At 34.7% G+C, this 16723-nt stretch overlaps 1 protein-coding gene across 10 annotated transcripts in view; it reads right to left on the reverse strand.

Annotated features, from left to right (window-relative positions):
• Positions 1-1757: 1757 nt before the first annotated feature.
• SENP6 (SUMO specific peptidase 6) overlaps positions 1758-16723 on the reverse strand; it is a 116574-nt gene continuing 101608 nt past the window's right edge. For all 10 annotated transcript variants that reach the window (XM_077903329.1, XM_077903328.1, XM_077903327.1 and 7 more), the window contains 6 exons: positions 15345-15775; positions 9325-9428; positions 7463-7551; positions 5291-5359; positions 5041-5191; positions 1758-2918 (listed from right to left, as the gene is read on the reverse strand). In XM_077903329.1, the coding sequence (XP_077759455.1) occupies positions 2709-2918; positions 5041-5191; positions 5291-5359; positions 7463-7551; positions 9325-9428; positions 15345-15775 (1054 nt within the window). In that variant the 3' untranslated portion in view covers positions 1758-2708. The remainder of the gene's footprint in view (positions 2919-5040; positions 5192-5290; positions 5360-7462; positions 7552-9324; positions 9429-15344; positions 15776-16723) is intronic.

The raw sequence follows: 16723 nt of genomic DNA on the forward strand, positions 1-16723 counted from the left end.
ATATTATATCTTATAGTCTTTAGAGATCATAGATAGCTTTTTAAAGAAAAAAAAATACTGAATTTATTTTGGTGAATTAAGAAATAATTTAGATAATTATTTTATCCTTTCAAATAAAACCTCCTACTAATTAACTAATACTTTAAGCACAGATTACTATGCTTAACTGATTTAGGTTTATTGGAACTTGAAATAATACCATTAAGTTTTTAGCTGTCTTGGCAACATCAAAAGGAAAGGACTAGTTAAATGCCACCTTTGCTCCTAAACTACCAAGGGCTAAAACACATACAAATTTTATGGCAAGTAATCTAAAACTCTTCTAAAAATGATTAACTGTTATTCTATCCAACAAGAAAACAAATACAACAGATCTCTTTAATTAGTTAAGACACCAGATACTCATCATGCAGTTTCAGTGTCTAGTAACAAACCTCTAAACTATAAAATTTGTTTCACAACTTCTAAGTAGTAATAACACATTTTAAAAGGTTGATATCCACTGTAAACTATATATAGAAAGACCAAAGTACACAATTATCAAGAGAATGTGCATGTACATAAAAGATTCCTAAATCTGGATTTGGAGCTCAACCTGGCAGTCTCTAAAGATTGTACATATAACAATGTCATGAGCATCAATTTCAAAAATAGAATTTTGCATGGAGTGGGAGAAATATAATTAAATAGCTGGATACTCTACCTCTACAAAGTTGATAGACATCAATCTATATTTTTCATGTCAAAATGTGATTGACTTGGGTTGGCCCAACAAAGAAGTTATCATTTTATCACATCAAAAATAAGAGTGCAAACGTAACCATGAGAAATTAAAACACTTTAGTTTTTTTCAGTACTTTCAAATTCTGACGAAACACAGTACACTAAAAAATTAAATATGCCAATTTTGCTTACTGCTATCAGATTTTTAATATGATTTTCATTTTTTGGTCCATGTTCAGTTAGTAATTAAACTCTTTTTTTTTAAAGTAGGCTGGCTCCTTGCCCAGTGTGGAGCCCAATGCAGAGCTAAAATTCTGACCCTGAGATGGAGACCTGAGCTGAGAACAAAAGTCAGATGCTCAACCAGCTGAGCCACCCAGGCACCCCAAACTCTTAATTTTACTTTTTCATATCATACCTAAGCTAATAGCTCTAGGGTATTCCCGAAAAAGAAATAATGTAATCTGAAACGGAAAATGTTAAAATATTCAAAGTAACAAATCTGTAATTGATACCACTAACAGTGACCTTCCTTACGCTTACATTTTAATATTTCCCCTGATGTGTCTCAATAGATTTCTTTTTTGGTTATTGTTAACAACACCCCCATCCACTCCAAACACACCCACGGATCTTACTAAATTCAAGAAAATAGCCTGAAATGTTGGTCACAATTGCCAGATTTAGCTAGATTAAAAAAAAAAAATTGCTGATAAAAATGGCCTTCATTTTATTCCCAACTACTTATGTTATACGTGCATTTTAAAATTATTTAACAAAAAATGCCTTTTAAAATATATTTTTTAAGTCTCAAAGTTAATTTGAAAGAAATGTGTAACATTTCATTTGAAAATAATAGTTTCAGTAGATATATGCACAATCCCTACAGGAGTTGTAAATGTGTCATCAAAACCAGCACATTTTAGTATTTTTAAAGGGGAATTCAAGGTAGACTTTTTTTCTGTATTATGCAACTGATTTAAAGACAGTACTTTTACATGTAAAAATAATTTACACTAAAAAACTCAAGCACAGAAGTCTGATACTTTGTTTATCAAAATAACGAGAACAAAATGAGCAATGAAAAAATAGCAAAAGCCATTACAAAAAATAGTAAATTCCTATTTAAATTCCTGTGTTCACACAGATTAAAAATGTTTATTAATTAACTATATCACACAGATTATAGCATACTTTAAGCTATAATATAGAAAGGTAACATGGGATATTTGAAATTTAAGCTGCACTTACCAAAATAGTTTTAACCTGAGTCTTTGATGTCTTCAGAAATGTACTTGACAATAAGGTATGATAAAGTATAATTACTATTTAGTAGTATAATTCAAGGTTATTTTTCTTTGAATTTCTCTTAATACTGCTTCTTCTTAAATATTTGTGTAAAATTATAAATATTATTACACTTTTGGAGTTCTCTGGATACAAGGGAATATACGAATTAAAAAGCTGCTATTTTTTCCCACTATACAAGCATATGATGTCTTTCTTGTTCAAAATGCCTTATACTTATCATATTTTCGTATTTCAAGTTATTTTAGAACAAAAGCAGGTCAAAAGATTATCATAGGTACTTGAATATTCCCATGAAATGTCACACCCACTAAGGAATTCAATACAAGTTCACTAAAGAATATCAAATTAATCATTTCCTCCTATAAATATTTTCTTTTTATTTATTTTGTGTTTAGAAGTTGCAGTTTTAAGTACTATTAACAGAAAATACATAACAAAAGCTCCTAACAAGTGAAAAAAATAATTATAAATGCTGGAAAAATTGGCCTCATTAACATATTTACAAACTTTTACTTAATACATACTCCATTGGAAATTAATTATATGACATTTATACAAGCATTAACATTTCCAGATCACTCTGAGTAGTAAGCACTTCAGTTCTTTACTGTCTATACCCAAAGTTGAAAGTCACTCAGTTTCTGAAGGCAATACTGACAAGCATCAGAAATGGTTCAATCTGAGACGCTATTGACACATTGTTCTGTTCCTTCACCTAAAGATGTTTCTGTTGAATGAGCGTCCTTATGCTTTTTTTTCTCTTTGCTCTGATCTTCCTGAAGCTTCAGAATTATGTTTCGGATTTCTTCTCTCTTTGTTCTCATTCTTGGGGGAGGAAACCAGTTTGCCAAATTCATAGGTAGTTCAAAATTGAGAATTGGATTCTGGAAATAAGAATATTAAGTGCACATGAGAAAATTATAATAAATTTTAGTTTCAATCACAAAAGCATTCTAGACTTACAAATGGAAAATCAATAACTCATTTATTAAGTACTTATTTTCTATCTCATGCCAGATATTATGCTAGGCACTGGAAAGACTGAGACAGTTTTTGCCCACAGATCTTATAGTTTAGATCAGGGGTCAGCAAACTACAGCTAGTGGGCCTCATTCAGCCAGCAACCTATTTTTGTAAATAAAGACTTACTGAAACACAGCCACAATAATTCATTTACATGTTTTCTGTAGATGCTCTCATGTTGCAGTAGCTGAACACAGAGTAGACAGAAATTGTATGGCCACAGAGCCTAAAATATTTACTAGTTGGCCTTTTTACAAATGGTTTGCAGAACAAAGTCTAGATAGACAGGTAACAATTAAAACAATGGAAACAACAAGTATTATGGCAGTGAAAACAGAAAGTCCTATGAGAAAACATGTGTGGGGGCTTAATGCAATCCCAAGAAGTGATATTTAAACTGAGACCTGAAGAATGAGTAGGAGTTAGTCCAATAAGGAATTAAAGCAGCAATTGGGAAGAATATCCTAGGTAGGAACATAGGTATCAAGACCTAGAGGCAAGAAAGAACATGCCACAATACAAGAAACTGAATGATTCAGGTGGCTGATACACAGAAGCCTAGAGTAAGAACAATAGGAAATGAGGCTTAGAAGCTTGGGCAGAAATAGGGTCACACGGGCCATGTGAAGGATTTTCATCTTTAACCCAAGAGCAACAGGCGTAAAATAATTAGATCAAAGTTTCTAGAAAACTGTGAAAATCAAAAGGCAACAGGTTTAGAGACTAGTACAGCAGTTCAGAATGGTGATGCCAGTGTACTGGACTTAGAAAGCAGCAGCAGGAATAAAGAATTGCACATATATGACATTAAGTAAGTGACAGAATTCACAGGACTGAATGCTATTATGGTGATGGATGAGGAAGAGGAAAGAATCAAGATAATTTTTTTTTAAAGACGGGAGTTATCTTTTTTTATTTAAAGATTTTATTTATTTGAAAGAGAGAGTGCATGCGAGCACAAGCATGAGCAGCGGGGAGGGGCAGAGAGAGAGGGAGAAGTTGACTCCCTACTGAGCAGGGAGCCTGATGCAGGGCTCCATTGATACCAGGATCCCAGGATTATGACCTGAGCTGAAGGCAGATGTTTAACCAACTGAGCCATCCAGGTGCCCCAGGAGTCAAGATAATTATAAAGATTATCCAAGAGAGGTATAATATTATACTTCTGAAGTCAAAGGAAGAGAGCATTATGAAGAAGGAATGGTCAACAGTGTCAAATGATGCTGGGAGGTCAGGAACAATTTCAATAAGGGTGAAAGTAAAGCCAGACTACAGAGATTTGAGAAACAAGTGGGACTTGTAGAAATGAAGACAGTGAATACTTCTCCATAAGTATATCCATAAAGGGGAGAAAAGAGGATAAAAGTCTAAATTATGGGAGAGATTTCTTAAGATGGGAAGATTTAGTGGCAAAGGAGTTGATTAGAGTGATGAGGAATGAAGTCAACAAGCCTTGGATTTGATAAAGTAGTTTTTTATGCTTTAAAAATTCTCCAATTTTGGATATTTTGCTCCCTGGAAAAATTTTTGAAATGATAGTTTTCAGACTCTTTAAAATATTTCCTTATTGTGTTTTTTGCATTAATATAAGGTCAAATACAGTTGACCCACGAACAACATGGGGATTTGGGGTTCTGACCCTGTGTAGTCTAAAATCCACATAGAATTTTGACTCCTGAAAACCTTACCTACTAATGGCCTACTGATGACTAGAAGCCTTATCAATAACATAAGCAGTCAATTAACATATATTTTTATGTTATATGTACTATATTATTGTATTCTTACATAAAGTAAGTTAGAGAAAAGAAAATAATATTAAAATCCCAAGGAAGAGAAAAATACAGAGTACTGTGCTGTATTTATTTAAAAAAAAAAAAAATCTGCATAGAAGTAGACTCACATAGTACAAACCCATGTTGTTTAAGGGTTCACTATACACTATTTTATTTATTATATCAGATCCAACATACTGAAACCCACCTCAAAAAAGCTCTCTACATACTGTAATACATATACACCACAATCACTGAAGTTGTTTTGCTGGGGTACTTTTGGATTAGAGCCTTTCATAACATCTTTGGAAAAACTTCTTTTGCTTCCTTTTTTAACTTCCCATTCCACTTCTAAATACCTGCAATAATGCACAAATAGTAAGAATATACATGTATAAATGTACATAGTCCCTCATTCCCACCAGAATGCAAAATACAAATTATGGTTTTGAACTTACTCTCTTAGAATTTTTACAACATTTGATCGAGAAGGGCCTCTAAGTGAATCCATCAGTAGGATACAAGGTCTGTGGGGTGAAATGAACAAATGTTAATACTTTATAATGGTTTTTTAAAAAGATTTTTTACTTATTCATTTGAGAGAGAGAGAGCGAGCATGAGCAGGGAGGGGGATGGTCAGAAGGAAAGGGAGAAGCCAACTCCCTGCTGAGTGGGGAGCCTAATGTGGGGCTCAACCCCAGGACCCTGGGATCATGACCTGAGCTGGAGGCAGACGACTGAGCCACCAAGGTGCCCCAATACTTTATGTTAAAAAGGCATAAAAAGATGAACACCAACAACAGAATTTAAAATATTTAAAATTCCCTTGCCTCAGTAAAACTTAGGGGAAAAAAATCTTATAGATACATATACCCTAACAATACCTAAATATCCATGGTTATATTAAATACCAAGTTATAGAATATTAATTGAACCATATCTTATTATGAACATGTCATTAAAGTTCTACTCTTGGTTCCTTAAAAGAAAACAAAATTTAGTAAAAATAACTCTGAAAATTTGAGTATCTCCAAATGCCAAATTACCAAAAGTGGGACCATACAAAGTAGAAATAATTATATTAAAAAAAAAAAAGATTTTAGTTATTTGAGAGAGAGAGTGAGAGAGAGGGCATGAGCAAGGTGGTGGTGGGGGGAGGGCAAGAGGAAGAAGGAGAAGTAGACTCCCCGCTGAGCAGGGAGCCCAATGCGGGGCTATATCCTGGGACTCCAGGATCATGACCTGAGCCGAAGGCAGGGACTTAACCAGCTGAGCTACTCAGGCCCCCCAATTCCACTTTTTTTAAAAAGATTTTATTTAGGGACACCTAGGTGGCTCGGTGGTTGAGCGTCTGCCTTCAGCTCAGAGCACGGTCCCAAGATCTGGGGATCGAGTCCCACATCAGGCTCCCTTCATAGGGCCTGCTTCTCCCTCTGCCTATGTCTCTGCCTCTCTCTCTCTCTCTGTGTGTCTCTCATGAATAAATAAATCTTTTAAATATATAACTAAAAAATATTTATTTATTTATTTGAGAGAGAGAGAGCATGAACAGGGTGGAGGGAGAAGTAGACTCCCCGCTGAGCAGACAGCCCAACACGGGGCTATATCCTGGGACCCCAGGATCAAGACCTGAGCCGAAGGCAGACATTTAACTCACTGAGCCACCCAGGGACGCCCCCCTCCAAATTCCATTTTTAAGTTTTTTTTTTTTTTTTAAGTATTCTCTACACTCAATGTGGGGCTCAAATCCACAGCCCCAATATCAAGAGTCACACACTCTTCCAATGAGCCAGACAGACACCCTGAAATAATCCCCATTTAAAAAAAAATGTATGTTTATTTGTGAGAGACACACAGAGAGAGAAAGAGAGGCAGAGACACAGGCAGAGGGAGAAGCAGGCTCCATGCAGGGAGCCTGACGTGGGACTCGATCCCAGGTCTCCAGGATCAGGCCCTGGGCTGAAGGCGGAACTAAACCACTGAGCCACCTTGGTTGACCAATAATCCCCATTTTTAACTAAAACCTATTATAGATAACAAAACAGGTAATCATCATATAGAAGAATTAGTTTAGGGTCACATGGCTGGCTCAGTCAGTGGAGGATACAACTATTGATCTTGGTCGGGGCTGTGAGTTCAAGCCCCACATTGAGTGGAGAGATTATTTTAAAAAAGAAAGGAAAAGACAAGACGAGGGGAGGGGAGGGGAGGGGAGGGGAGGGGAGGAAAAGAAGAAAGGAAAAGGAAAAGGAAAAGGAAAAGGAAAAGGAAAAGGAAAGGAAGGGAGGAAGGGAGGAAAGGAGGAAGGGGAGGGGGAGGGGGAAGGGGAGAGGGGAAGAGGGAGGGGAGGGGAGGGGAGGGAAGGGAAGGGAAGAGAAGGGAAAAAAATAGTTTAGAATCCAGTATTTTCTGCAAGATTCCACTTCACACTCAAACAGAGAAATGACTACCCATTCTCCCCAACTGGAGCCCTGGACACTAGGCAATTCTCATTCACCCTGACAGTCTTTGTAACTTTTAAGGGCTTGTTTAAATAAAAACTATCCAGTTATGTTTTATTCTATGAGGATATGTAAATAAAATTTTAAAATTTATTTATGCAGTTTGCAAGATATAAAATTAATGCTTACTGTTTACAGATAGTAGGCTTTAAATGCCACTGTCCTATTTCTGAATTGCAGTTGTCGTCGGCAAGGAATCCATCATCACTGCTATCATCCTATAAAAGACAGCCTGTTAGTAGTGAAAATATACAATCTAAATAATTAATAACCTCACATAATAGCACTACCGATGATAAAAAAGATCTTTGTAACAAACATGTAAATCTTTTCTATTTAATAGTCATCAGACATGAGAAAATGTGGTCACTTGATGGTAATTATCTAATGCCACAGCACTGACATTTTAATGAAATCACTGATCAGAAGTCTATGAAATATTGTTACATCTATTTTCAATGTAAAAGAAAAATTTAAAGACTGAATATATTATGATTCATTCTTCTTCAATATTACTGCTCTGATTTAGGTATTTCTATAAAAATTTAGTTTTTTGGTTAAGACAGCTGTTTTCGTTAGGAACATAAATGACATATTATTCTTTGACATAAATAATTTTTTCAAATTAGAAATACTTAAAGGGTTTTCAGAAAACCTCCTTGACAGAATTATATATGCACTTCACTTAAGACAACTTTTTTTTATTAAAGATTTTTTTATCTATTTATTCATGAGAGACACAGTAAGAGAGGCAGAGACACAGGCAGGAGGAGGAGAAGCAGGCTCCATGCAAGAAGCCTGATGCGGGACTCGATATGGAGAATCCAGGATCATGCCCTGAGCCAAAGGGAGACGTTCAACCGCTGAGCCACCAAGCGGTTCTCTTGAGGCGTCCCAAGAGAAGACAATTTAATGACACTCTGTCTTATTTTAGATTATCTTGAATGTAAAACAAGGCTTTTCCTATTCTTTAGAACGCTCTGGCAACCTTAAGATAATCAACAATAGAATTAATAATAATACACAGATTAGCTTGTTCACATAACCATTATAATCAAAGGAGCATAAGAATAGCACTCATTATAAACCTTGAATGTAATCCATATATATGCAGGTATAAGTTGCAGAGAAAAACGGTATTTCTTAGACATACATTGTTGAGCAAGGGATATTACAAAAAATGGCTTTTTTCCACAGGAGGATTGTGCAAAAAGGAAAAATGGTGCAATACAAAGCTATCTTCAATACTAAAGTTTTTCCTAACAACTAAAGAAAGGTCAGAGATTAAAGAAATGGAATGCTGTATGATTCTTAAAACTTCTCTTTCAATATGAAACCCCCTTTAACTGAAGTCATAAAATATTTTCAAAAATCTATTTCATTCTTGGTGTAAATAAAATTTATCAGAGCAAATGAAACTCTAAGGAAATGAGAATTTATCTATGTTAGTTCTAACTAAATATTATATGCTTCTACCATGGTTAATATACATTAAAATAGAAGAAAGGAAAAGAATCACTGAAAGCGTGGAAAAAATAACTTTCCTGTGCTCAAGCACAACATAACCAAGTATCTACATTTGCCTCCTGACTAAGTTAGACCAAAGATTAAGTATGACCCAGAAATGCTTTAAAAGAGGAGGAGAAAGGGATGGTAGGGCTAGTGGGAGTGGTGGCTGGGTTCAGGTAGGAGAATCAATTTTATATTAAAACTTTTCTGAAGTAGGTAATAATTTAGTCTGCAATTGCAAAAACTACAACAAAAACCCTAAAAGAAAAATAAAATCACACTATACATTTATCCTGGCAACTTTTGAATTAAAAACTTAGTTTGTGCTTTGAGATGAGACTCAAATTCAGAAGGCATGAGTTACTGGTCAAGGGATTTCTTACAGAACTCCAAAGAAAAACTTAATTAGATAGAATATTGGAGCTTTCTTTTCTTTTTTTTTTTTTTTATATTGGAGCTTTCTGCTTAGCATTAGGCTTTACCTGGTTATCCTGATCTTCTGAGAAGTCGATGAGTTCATCTTCAAGCATTTTGCTACCTTCAGTTGATTCATCACTATAGTTTAGCCTAATTTTGCTTAAGCCATCTATAGCAATAAGAAACAGTATAAAATTTTTAAAAGGACATGGACATAACTTATAGTATGTTAAAATTAATGGTAGCAATTAATAATATAGTAATTACAGATAAAATGCTGCTTTAACATGTAATTCCACAAATGTAACTTATTTTTAATAAAAACCTGGATTGACACATCAATTACAAAGTTGCTTCTACAACTCAGACCCTAAAATTCATTAAAATTTAACCTAGGTATCAATTATATCATAAATATATATATATAAAAAACATTAAATATAATGTCTATATATACTTTATAAGTATATTTATTAAAACATTTTTGTGCTAGGTATGCTAGATAGATTTAGTAACAGAGACTACAACAGTCTAAAAATAACCTAATGTCCAATAACAGGAATGGTTAGCTAATTGTAGAACATAAAATATCACAGTTTTAAAAGTATAAAATTATGAAAAATTATCTAATAGAGACTAAAAATTATGATTAAGGTTTTTTTTTTTAAAGATTTTATTTATTTATTCATGATAGACATAGAGAGAGAGAGAGGCAGAGACACAGGCAGAGGGAGAAGCAGACTCCATGCCAGGAGCCCAACGTGGGACCTGATCCCAGGACTCCAGGATTGCGCCCTGGGCCAAAGGCAGGCACTAAACCGCTGAGCCACCCAGGGATCCCCATGATTAAGGTTTAAACAGATTTGTTTTTGGACAACTAATAGAGAGTAAAATACAAAAATTAAAATACTCATGACACTAGGATAATAGCTCTGGATGAGTTCCCCAACTCTGTATATTTTTCCCTCTTTTTTAAAATTTATTTTTATTTTTATTTTGGAAGATGGAGGGCAAGAGCATACAAACGAGGAGTGGAGGGACAGAGAGAATCTTAAGCAGGCTCCAATGCTGGACCTGATCTTATGACTCTGAGACCATGACTCAAGCCAAAATCAAGAGTCAGACACTTTACTGAGCTACCAAGGCACCCCTGTATATATTTCCTTCATGTTTCATTATGTTCATTGACTTTTCAATAAATAAAACCAGCCAAACCAAATTTAGATGCTAGTAGTATGAAATGACTCAGAAAAAAAGTTTGAAATGGATTTTATTTATTTTTATTTTTGAAATGGATACTTTTAAAGGTCAGTTTCAAGAATCTAAATCCATAAATATAAAATATTTTGCTGAAAGACACTAATTACACGTGACGTTTCAAAGGAATGTAAGATTTATATGAAAATAATGAAAAGTGAGGTACTTTAATACCAAATTTAGTAATCTGCTTATTAAAAAGTATATCTTTTCTACTTTAAGAAGTATGCCATTAAGGGATTTTAGACAAGATGAAGTTTATTTTTGTATAAGTTATTAAAGGAGAATTAAAATACTAATAGAGGCAAGATGGAGTGGTAAGACAGCAAAATAAAACATGCTCCTAAAAAGAAATCTCTCTCTCTCTCTCTAAATGTTGATTGGAAACATACTATTTAAATAATAAACACTTTGGTAAATATGTTTGTTACATGAAAAATAATAATCTCTTCAATTTTTTTTCAAAAATCTATTTTTATGTTTGTTTGGAACTAAAATACCTATATTTGAATAAAACTTGTCCAAATCCTCAGGCAATTCCAAATCAATTATAATCAAGTTAATCTAGCAGCCAATTATTCATATCTAGAGAAGTTGTATAATATAAATATAAACCTTACACAAATAAAATATATGTGCATTTCAAAAAAGGGAGAAAAATAATTTAAATAGAATAGTCAATTCTTTCATGCAGTAAACAAATGTCCTGATGTACACTGAGAGGTGATAACGCAACTGTTTTTTTTAATCAGTCACAGTTCCTGAGAATTTCTCATATAGTTAGATCCTCTGAAGATTCCAAGTGTGATTCCAGAGTTTAAAACATACATTTTTCATGTGCCATAGCAAGACAACATTTCATATGGTGCCCAACTGAAAAACTAGCAAATGAAAGTACTGATACCAAACATTATTTTCCTACAATTGCCCTTAGCATAATCCCTATGAAAAGACACAATTCCCACTTCTGACATGAGGAGTCAAAACTTGTAATTCTATATATTTGATAGTTAAAACAATATTAAAACACCTATCTAAAATGCCCTGTTTAAGGGTGCCTGGCTGAGTCAGTGGAGCATGCAATTCTTAAGCTTGGGGTTGTAAATTCAGACCCCATGTTGGGTGTAGAGATTACTAAAAAACATATAAACATATAAATAAATATAAATAAAAAATAAAACAAAATGCTTTGTTTAAATTCTGTTAATTATATTCCTAGGCAAAACAGAAATCAATTATTGAGATAGTAATCATAATCACGGAAATTTTATAGGCTCTTCTTATCCTAATTTTTAATATGCTATTATTTTATATAGGACAGACTACTTAACCAACCTCTCTAACAGTAAAAGCACCTCTAGAGAGGACTCTTATTTAATGTACTTTTGGGTGAGTGATCCCTTGGAAGCATCTGATGAAAGCACAGAAATGCAGACTTGCTCTAGAGCACTGTTTTTCAAACTGTGGGACACTATCATCATTGGATTAAGGCAAACATCAAAAAGAATAGAAAGTATCAGTGTATCACACCCAATAAAAGGAAATCAACTCCCCTTATGGAAGATATTGTTGATATGGTTGCATGCATACTAAAAACAAAACAAAAACAAATACACAAACTATAGTTTAAAAAAAAGGATAAACAGATACTAAAAAGGCAAACTTCGTAAACAGAGGATTCTTTACTTTGATCTCTTCTAGGATTTGTGAGGATATTTGCTTAAATTTAACTGGGTATTACTCAACTAGAACATTAATTTGAAGGAGAGGGCCACTAGGAGTTTCTGGGGTTTGTGTGTATGAAGCCGTAGGCTTTGTCCTATTGCTTTAAGTCATGAACTTTAATTCATTTTTAATTTGAATTCACATTATAGTGTATGAGGTCAGTGATCAAAGAGGAACTTTAAAGAAAATAGTTCCATGGAAATATAACCCACGTCATACAATTTACTCATTTAAAATGTACAATTCAGTTGTTTTTATGTATTTGCACATATGTGCAGCTACCATCAGAGTAAATTTTATTATTTTACAAGTATTAACTTGGCGGGGGGGGGGGGGGACATGCAAGCAGGGGGAGGGGCAAAGGGAGAGGGAGAGACAGTCTTTAATAGACTCAGTGTGGAGCATGGAGCACAACAGAGGGCTCAATTTCACTACCCTGAGACCATATCCTGGGCCAAAACCAAGAGTCAGATGCTTACCCGACTGCGCCACTCAGGTGCCCCTCATCAGAATAAGTTTTAAAACCTCATTAAAAAACCCTGTACCTGGATCCCTGGGTGGCGCAGCGGTTTGGCGCCTGCCTTTGGCCCAGGGCGCTATCCTGGAGACCTGGGATCGAATCCCACGTCAGGCTCCCGGTGCATGGAGCCTGCTTCTCCCTCTGCCTGTGTCTCTGCCTCTCTCTCTCTCTCTCTGTGTGACTATCATAAATAAATTAAAAAAAAACAAAAACCTGTACCTTTCAGTTATCATTTCCCCCTTCCTCATATTCCTATCTGCCACACCACACCAGCCCTAAGTGGCTACTAATCTACTCTATAGATTTTCCTGTTCGGGAGATTTCATACAAATGGAATCATGTAATATATGGTCTTTTGTGACTACTTTCACAATATTTTCAAGACTCATCAATGTTGTAGCATGTATCAGTATTTCATTTATTTCTATGAGCTAGATATATCACTGATTATCCATCTGTCCATTGAACATCTGGGTTGCTTCTACATTTTTGCTACTACAATGTTACAATGAACATTCATCCCCACTGTGCTTTTTTCTTGGATATATATGTAGGAGTGAAATTGCTGGGTATTATTATTAATCTACATTTAATTTTTTGAGGAATTATCAAATGGTCTTCCAAAGAAAGAAGCTGCACCACTTTACATTCCCACTAACAAAGGTGGTTTATTCACATTCCCACCAATAAATGTTAGTATCTGACTTTTTGACCGTAGCCATACTAGTGTGATATGGAGGAGTATCTCATTGCGATTTTGGTTTGCATTTCCCTTATGTCTAATGATGTCCATCATCTTTTCATGTGCTGACAAAACGGTTTTCAAGGAAATGAGAAACAATGCACACTGCCTTGAAGGCTTACTCTTCAGAGTGTCAAAATGGCAGTTAATCTTTAGTATGACTGTATACTGCCTCTCATTTTTTTTCTACTCAAGTATTAAAATACTAAAACTGAAAAATAATAGAGGCAGCAGTTGGTGATTACCCACTTTGTCTATCTTCATTCCATTTCTTGCCTAATGAAAGACTGAAAAGGGAGTCGAAAAGTGAGTCAGAAAAGCAAGTATTTATGTGTTTGGCTTTTGATGTACTTTTTGCTGTAACTGCTAAATTTCCCCCTTCTGCCGGTTATCTTATACCTTCCAAAGGGCACAAAGATCAACAGTTTAGAGCTAGCATCAGATTTATGCAGCTGGTATGTCAAACAAATAAAAAATATTTTTATAAAACTCAACAACAGCTTAAGTTACTAAAATAAGGTGGTAAAAGTACCAAGACTGTATTCTGCATTCTTAATTTTAAGATTTTATTTAGGGGGGGGAGAGAAAGGGGGGGAACACAGAGGGAGGAGAAGGAATCTGAAGCAGATTCTGCACTGAACATAGAGCCTGACGTGGGGCTTGATCCCACAACCACAAGACCACGACCCAGCCAAAACCAAGAGTTGAATGCTTAACCAACTGAGTCACCCAGGTGCCCCAGCATTCTTAATTTTTGATAGGTTCTTTCTGAATTCACATTAATTTCTTTCGTTTTAAATTATTTATTTATTTATTTATGATAGTCACACAGAGAGAGAGAGAGGCAGAGACATAGGCAGAGGGAGATGCAGGCTCCATGCACCGGGAGCCCGATGTGGGATTCGATCCCGGGTCTCCAGGATCACGCCCTGGGCCAAAGGCTGCACCACCCAGGGATCCCTGAATTCACATTAATTTCTTCTATGCCTTATTTTAACTTTTTTCTTCCAAAGAAAATTTATTAGATTTATTCATAGTTTAATAAGCAAGGTATATGTCATAGCATGTTACGGATTTTTTGAAGTAGATTATTTTTCTTTTGAGATGGACAGAAAATTACACAATTGATTTGATATGAAGTTTAAGTACGGAAAGAGAAACTTTAGATCTAACAAAGTACTAGGAATATGGAACTGATTCAAGGGGAAAAATTCAATTCATTACACCTGAATGGAAATAAAAAAAACAAAGATCGGACCAGTGCCCTTCTTCCTATTAAAACATGAAAGGGAGTAAGGAATAAAAAACTAACTTTTCATTTAAATGTGAACAACTATTTTGGAGGAAAAGGTTTTAAATTCTGACCCTTGCTATTTGATCTCTATTTGCTTACCTGTAAATTGAGAAGAATGAATTAATTTGCCTTAAAGATCTAAGACTGTCCAACTACTGTTTGTGCCACATATTAGTAAACTGCCTATGAAATAAGAATAAATCCAAGTTGCTATAAATGAAAAATGTAGGCCTTGTACTACAATTTTAAAAACAAAAGGCACAAGGGAAAGTTTTTGGAGCAATAGCAAAGTTCTAAATTGTGATTACTGTACTGTAGCAATTACAAGACTACACATATTTATCAAAGCTCACTGAGCTATACTTAGAAAATGGGTGAATGTTGCTAATAAATAAATCGTATCTTACTAAACCTGACTTTTAAAAAAAAGTATAAAAAAAGTAGAATAAAATAAAAAAAAAAGTATGCCCTAAAACCTTAATCCTATGTATAAACAATCCAATTTATTCTGAATTCCTTGATTCTTTTGAAACATTTAGAAACATACCTGTATGATGCATAGAATTTAAATATTCATTCTGTAGGCCATTTTCACTTTTAGTCCTATCAACAACTTTCTGGCATGCAGATTCTCCTTTATTCGATTCTTCATTTTCACTTGCCGTCTGATTTACTTTTTTTAGACTACATTTCACACTGCCCGTGTTTCTCCGATAATGAGGGTCACTTTCTTCCTGTTCAGCACTTGAATCAATTCCAGCTACACAATGTTTTCTGTTTAGCATCTTCTTAATTACAGGCTTGGCAGAAGAGTTTTGCGAACAACTGTCCATTTCACTGGCTGAAGGAGAAGAAATACAACTGTCCTCTACACTGGAACATTTTTGCAGTTCCTTATTTTCATGATAATGAGGATTCGGTTCATATTTTGGTTTTTCCAAACCAGGGAAGCAAACCACAGCCAAAAACCAGTGTGCACTGTAAAAAAAACAAATGAAAAAAAACAAATGAAACTATTGAATATATTATTAGAAGAGTTTATTAGGCAAAAAATGTCAACTGAAATATTTTCGAAAGCTTTTGTCAACAAATTTCAATTCTCAAATGAATCCACTAGTTTATAAGATCATTAATAGAATACAATGTCTATTTAAAAACAATATAGAAAAAAATTAAAATTAAAATTAAAAATAAAAATAAAAACAATATAGACACAGGCAGAGGGAGAAGCAGGCTCCATGCAGGGAGCCCGATGCGGGACTCGATCCAGGGACTCCAGAATCACGCCCTGAGCCAAAGGCAGATGCTCAACCGCTGAGCCACCCAGGCCATCCTCCCTTAACTGCTTTTTGAATGAAAAATTCATTTCTATTTTTAAGCAATTTAGGAAAAGATAAATTAGATCACTGTAATTCACCATTCCCATTTACCTTCCTCTTGACCTATTTATGTCAAAGGACAGAAAACTAGCCTCAAGATTAAAATGTTTTCAGAAGTCTAAATAGACTGTATACTTTTGAACATTTTCTAAATATTGCACATATATAGCTTTTAAAAAAATTTTACCATGTCTGTTTTTCTTAAGAATAAGGTTAGGCATTGCTTAATGTTGAAAATATTAAATAATTCTTTGTCTTTTTTATTTTATTTTATTTATTTATTCATGAGAGACACAGAGAGAGAGAGAGGCAGAGACACAGGCAGAGGGAGAAGCAGGCTCCACGCAGGGAGCCCGACGTGGGACTCGATCCGGGGTACCCAGGATCACAGCCTGGGCTGAAGGCAGGCACTAAACCGCTGAGCCACCAGGGCTGCCCAATAATTCTTTGTCTTATGCTATATTGGTATATATACACTAAACTGAAACAACATATTTATTTTAAACATTATTACAAAACTTCAGGATTAGTAGAGTTCCAGTTATCA

This window comes from Canis aureus, chromosome 7, assembly GCF_053574225.1.
Source record: "Canis aureus isolate CA01 chromosome 7, VMU_Caureus_v.1.0, whole genome shotgun sequence".
Lineage (NCBI taxonomy): Eukaryota > Metazoa > Chordata > Mammalia > Carnivora > Canidae > Canis > Canis aureus.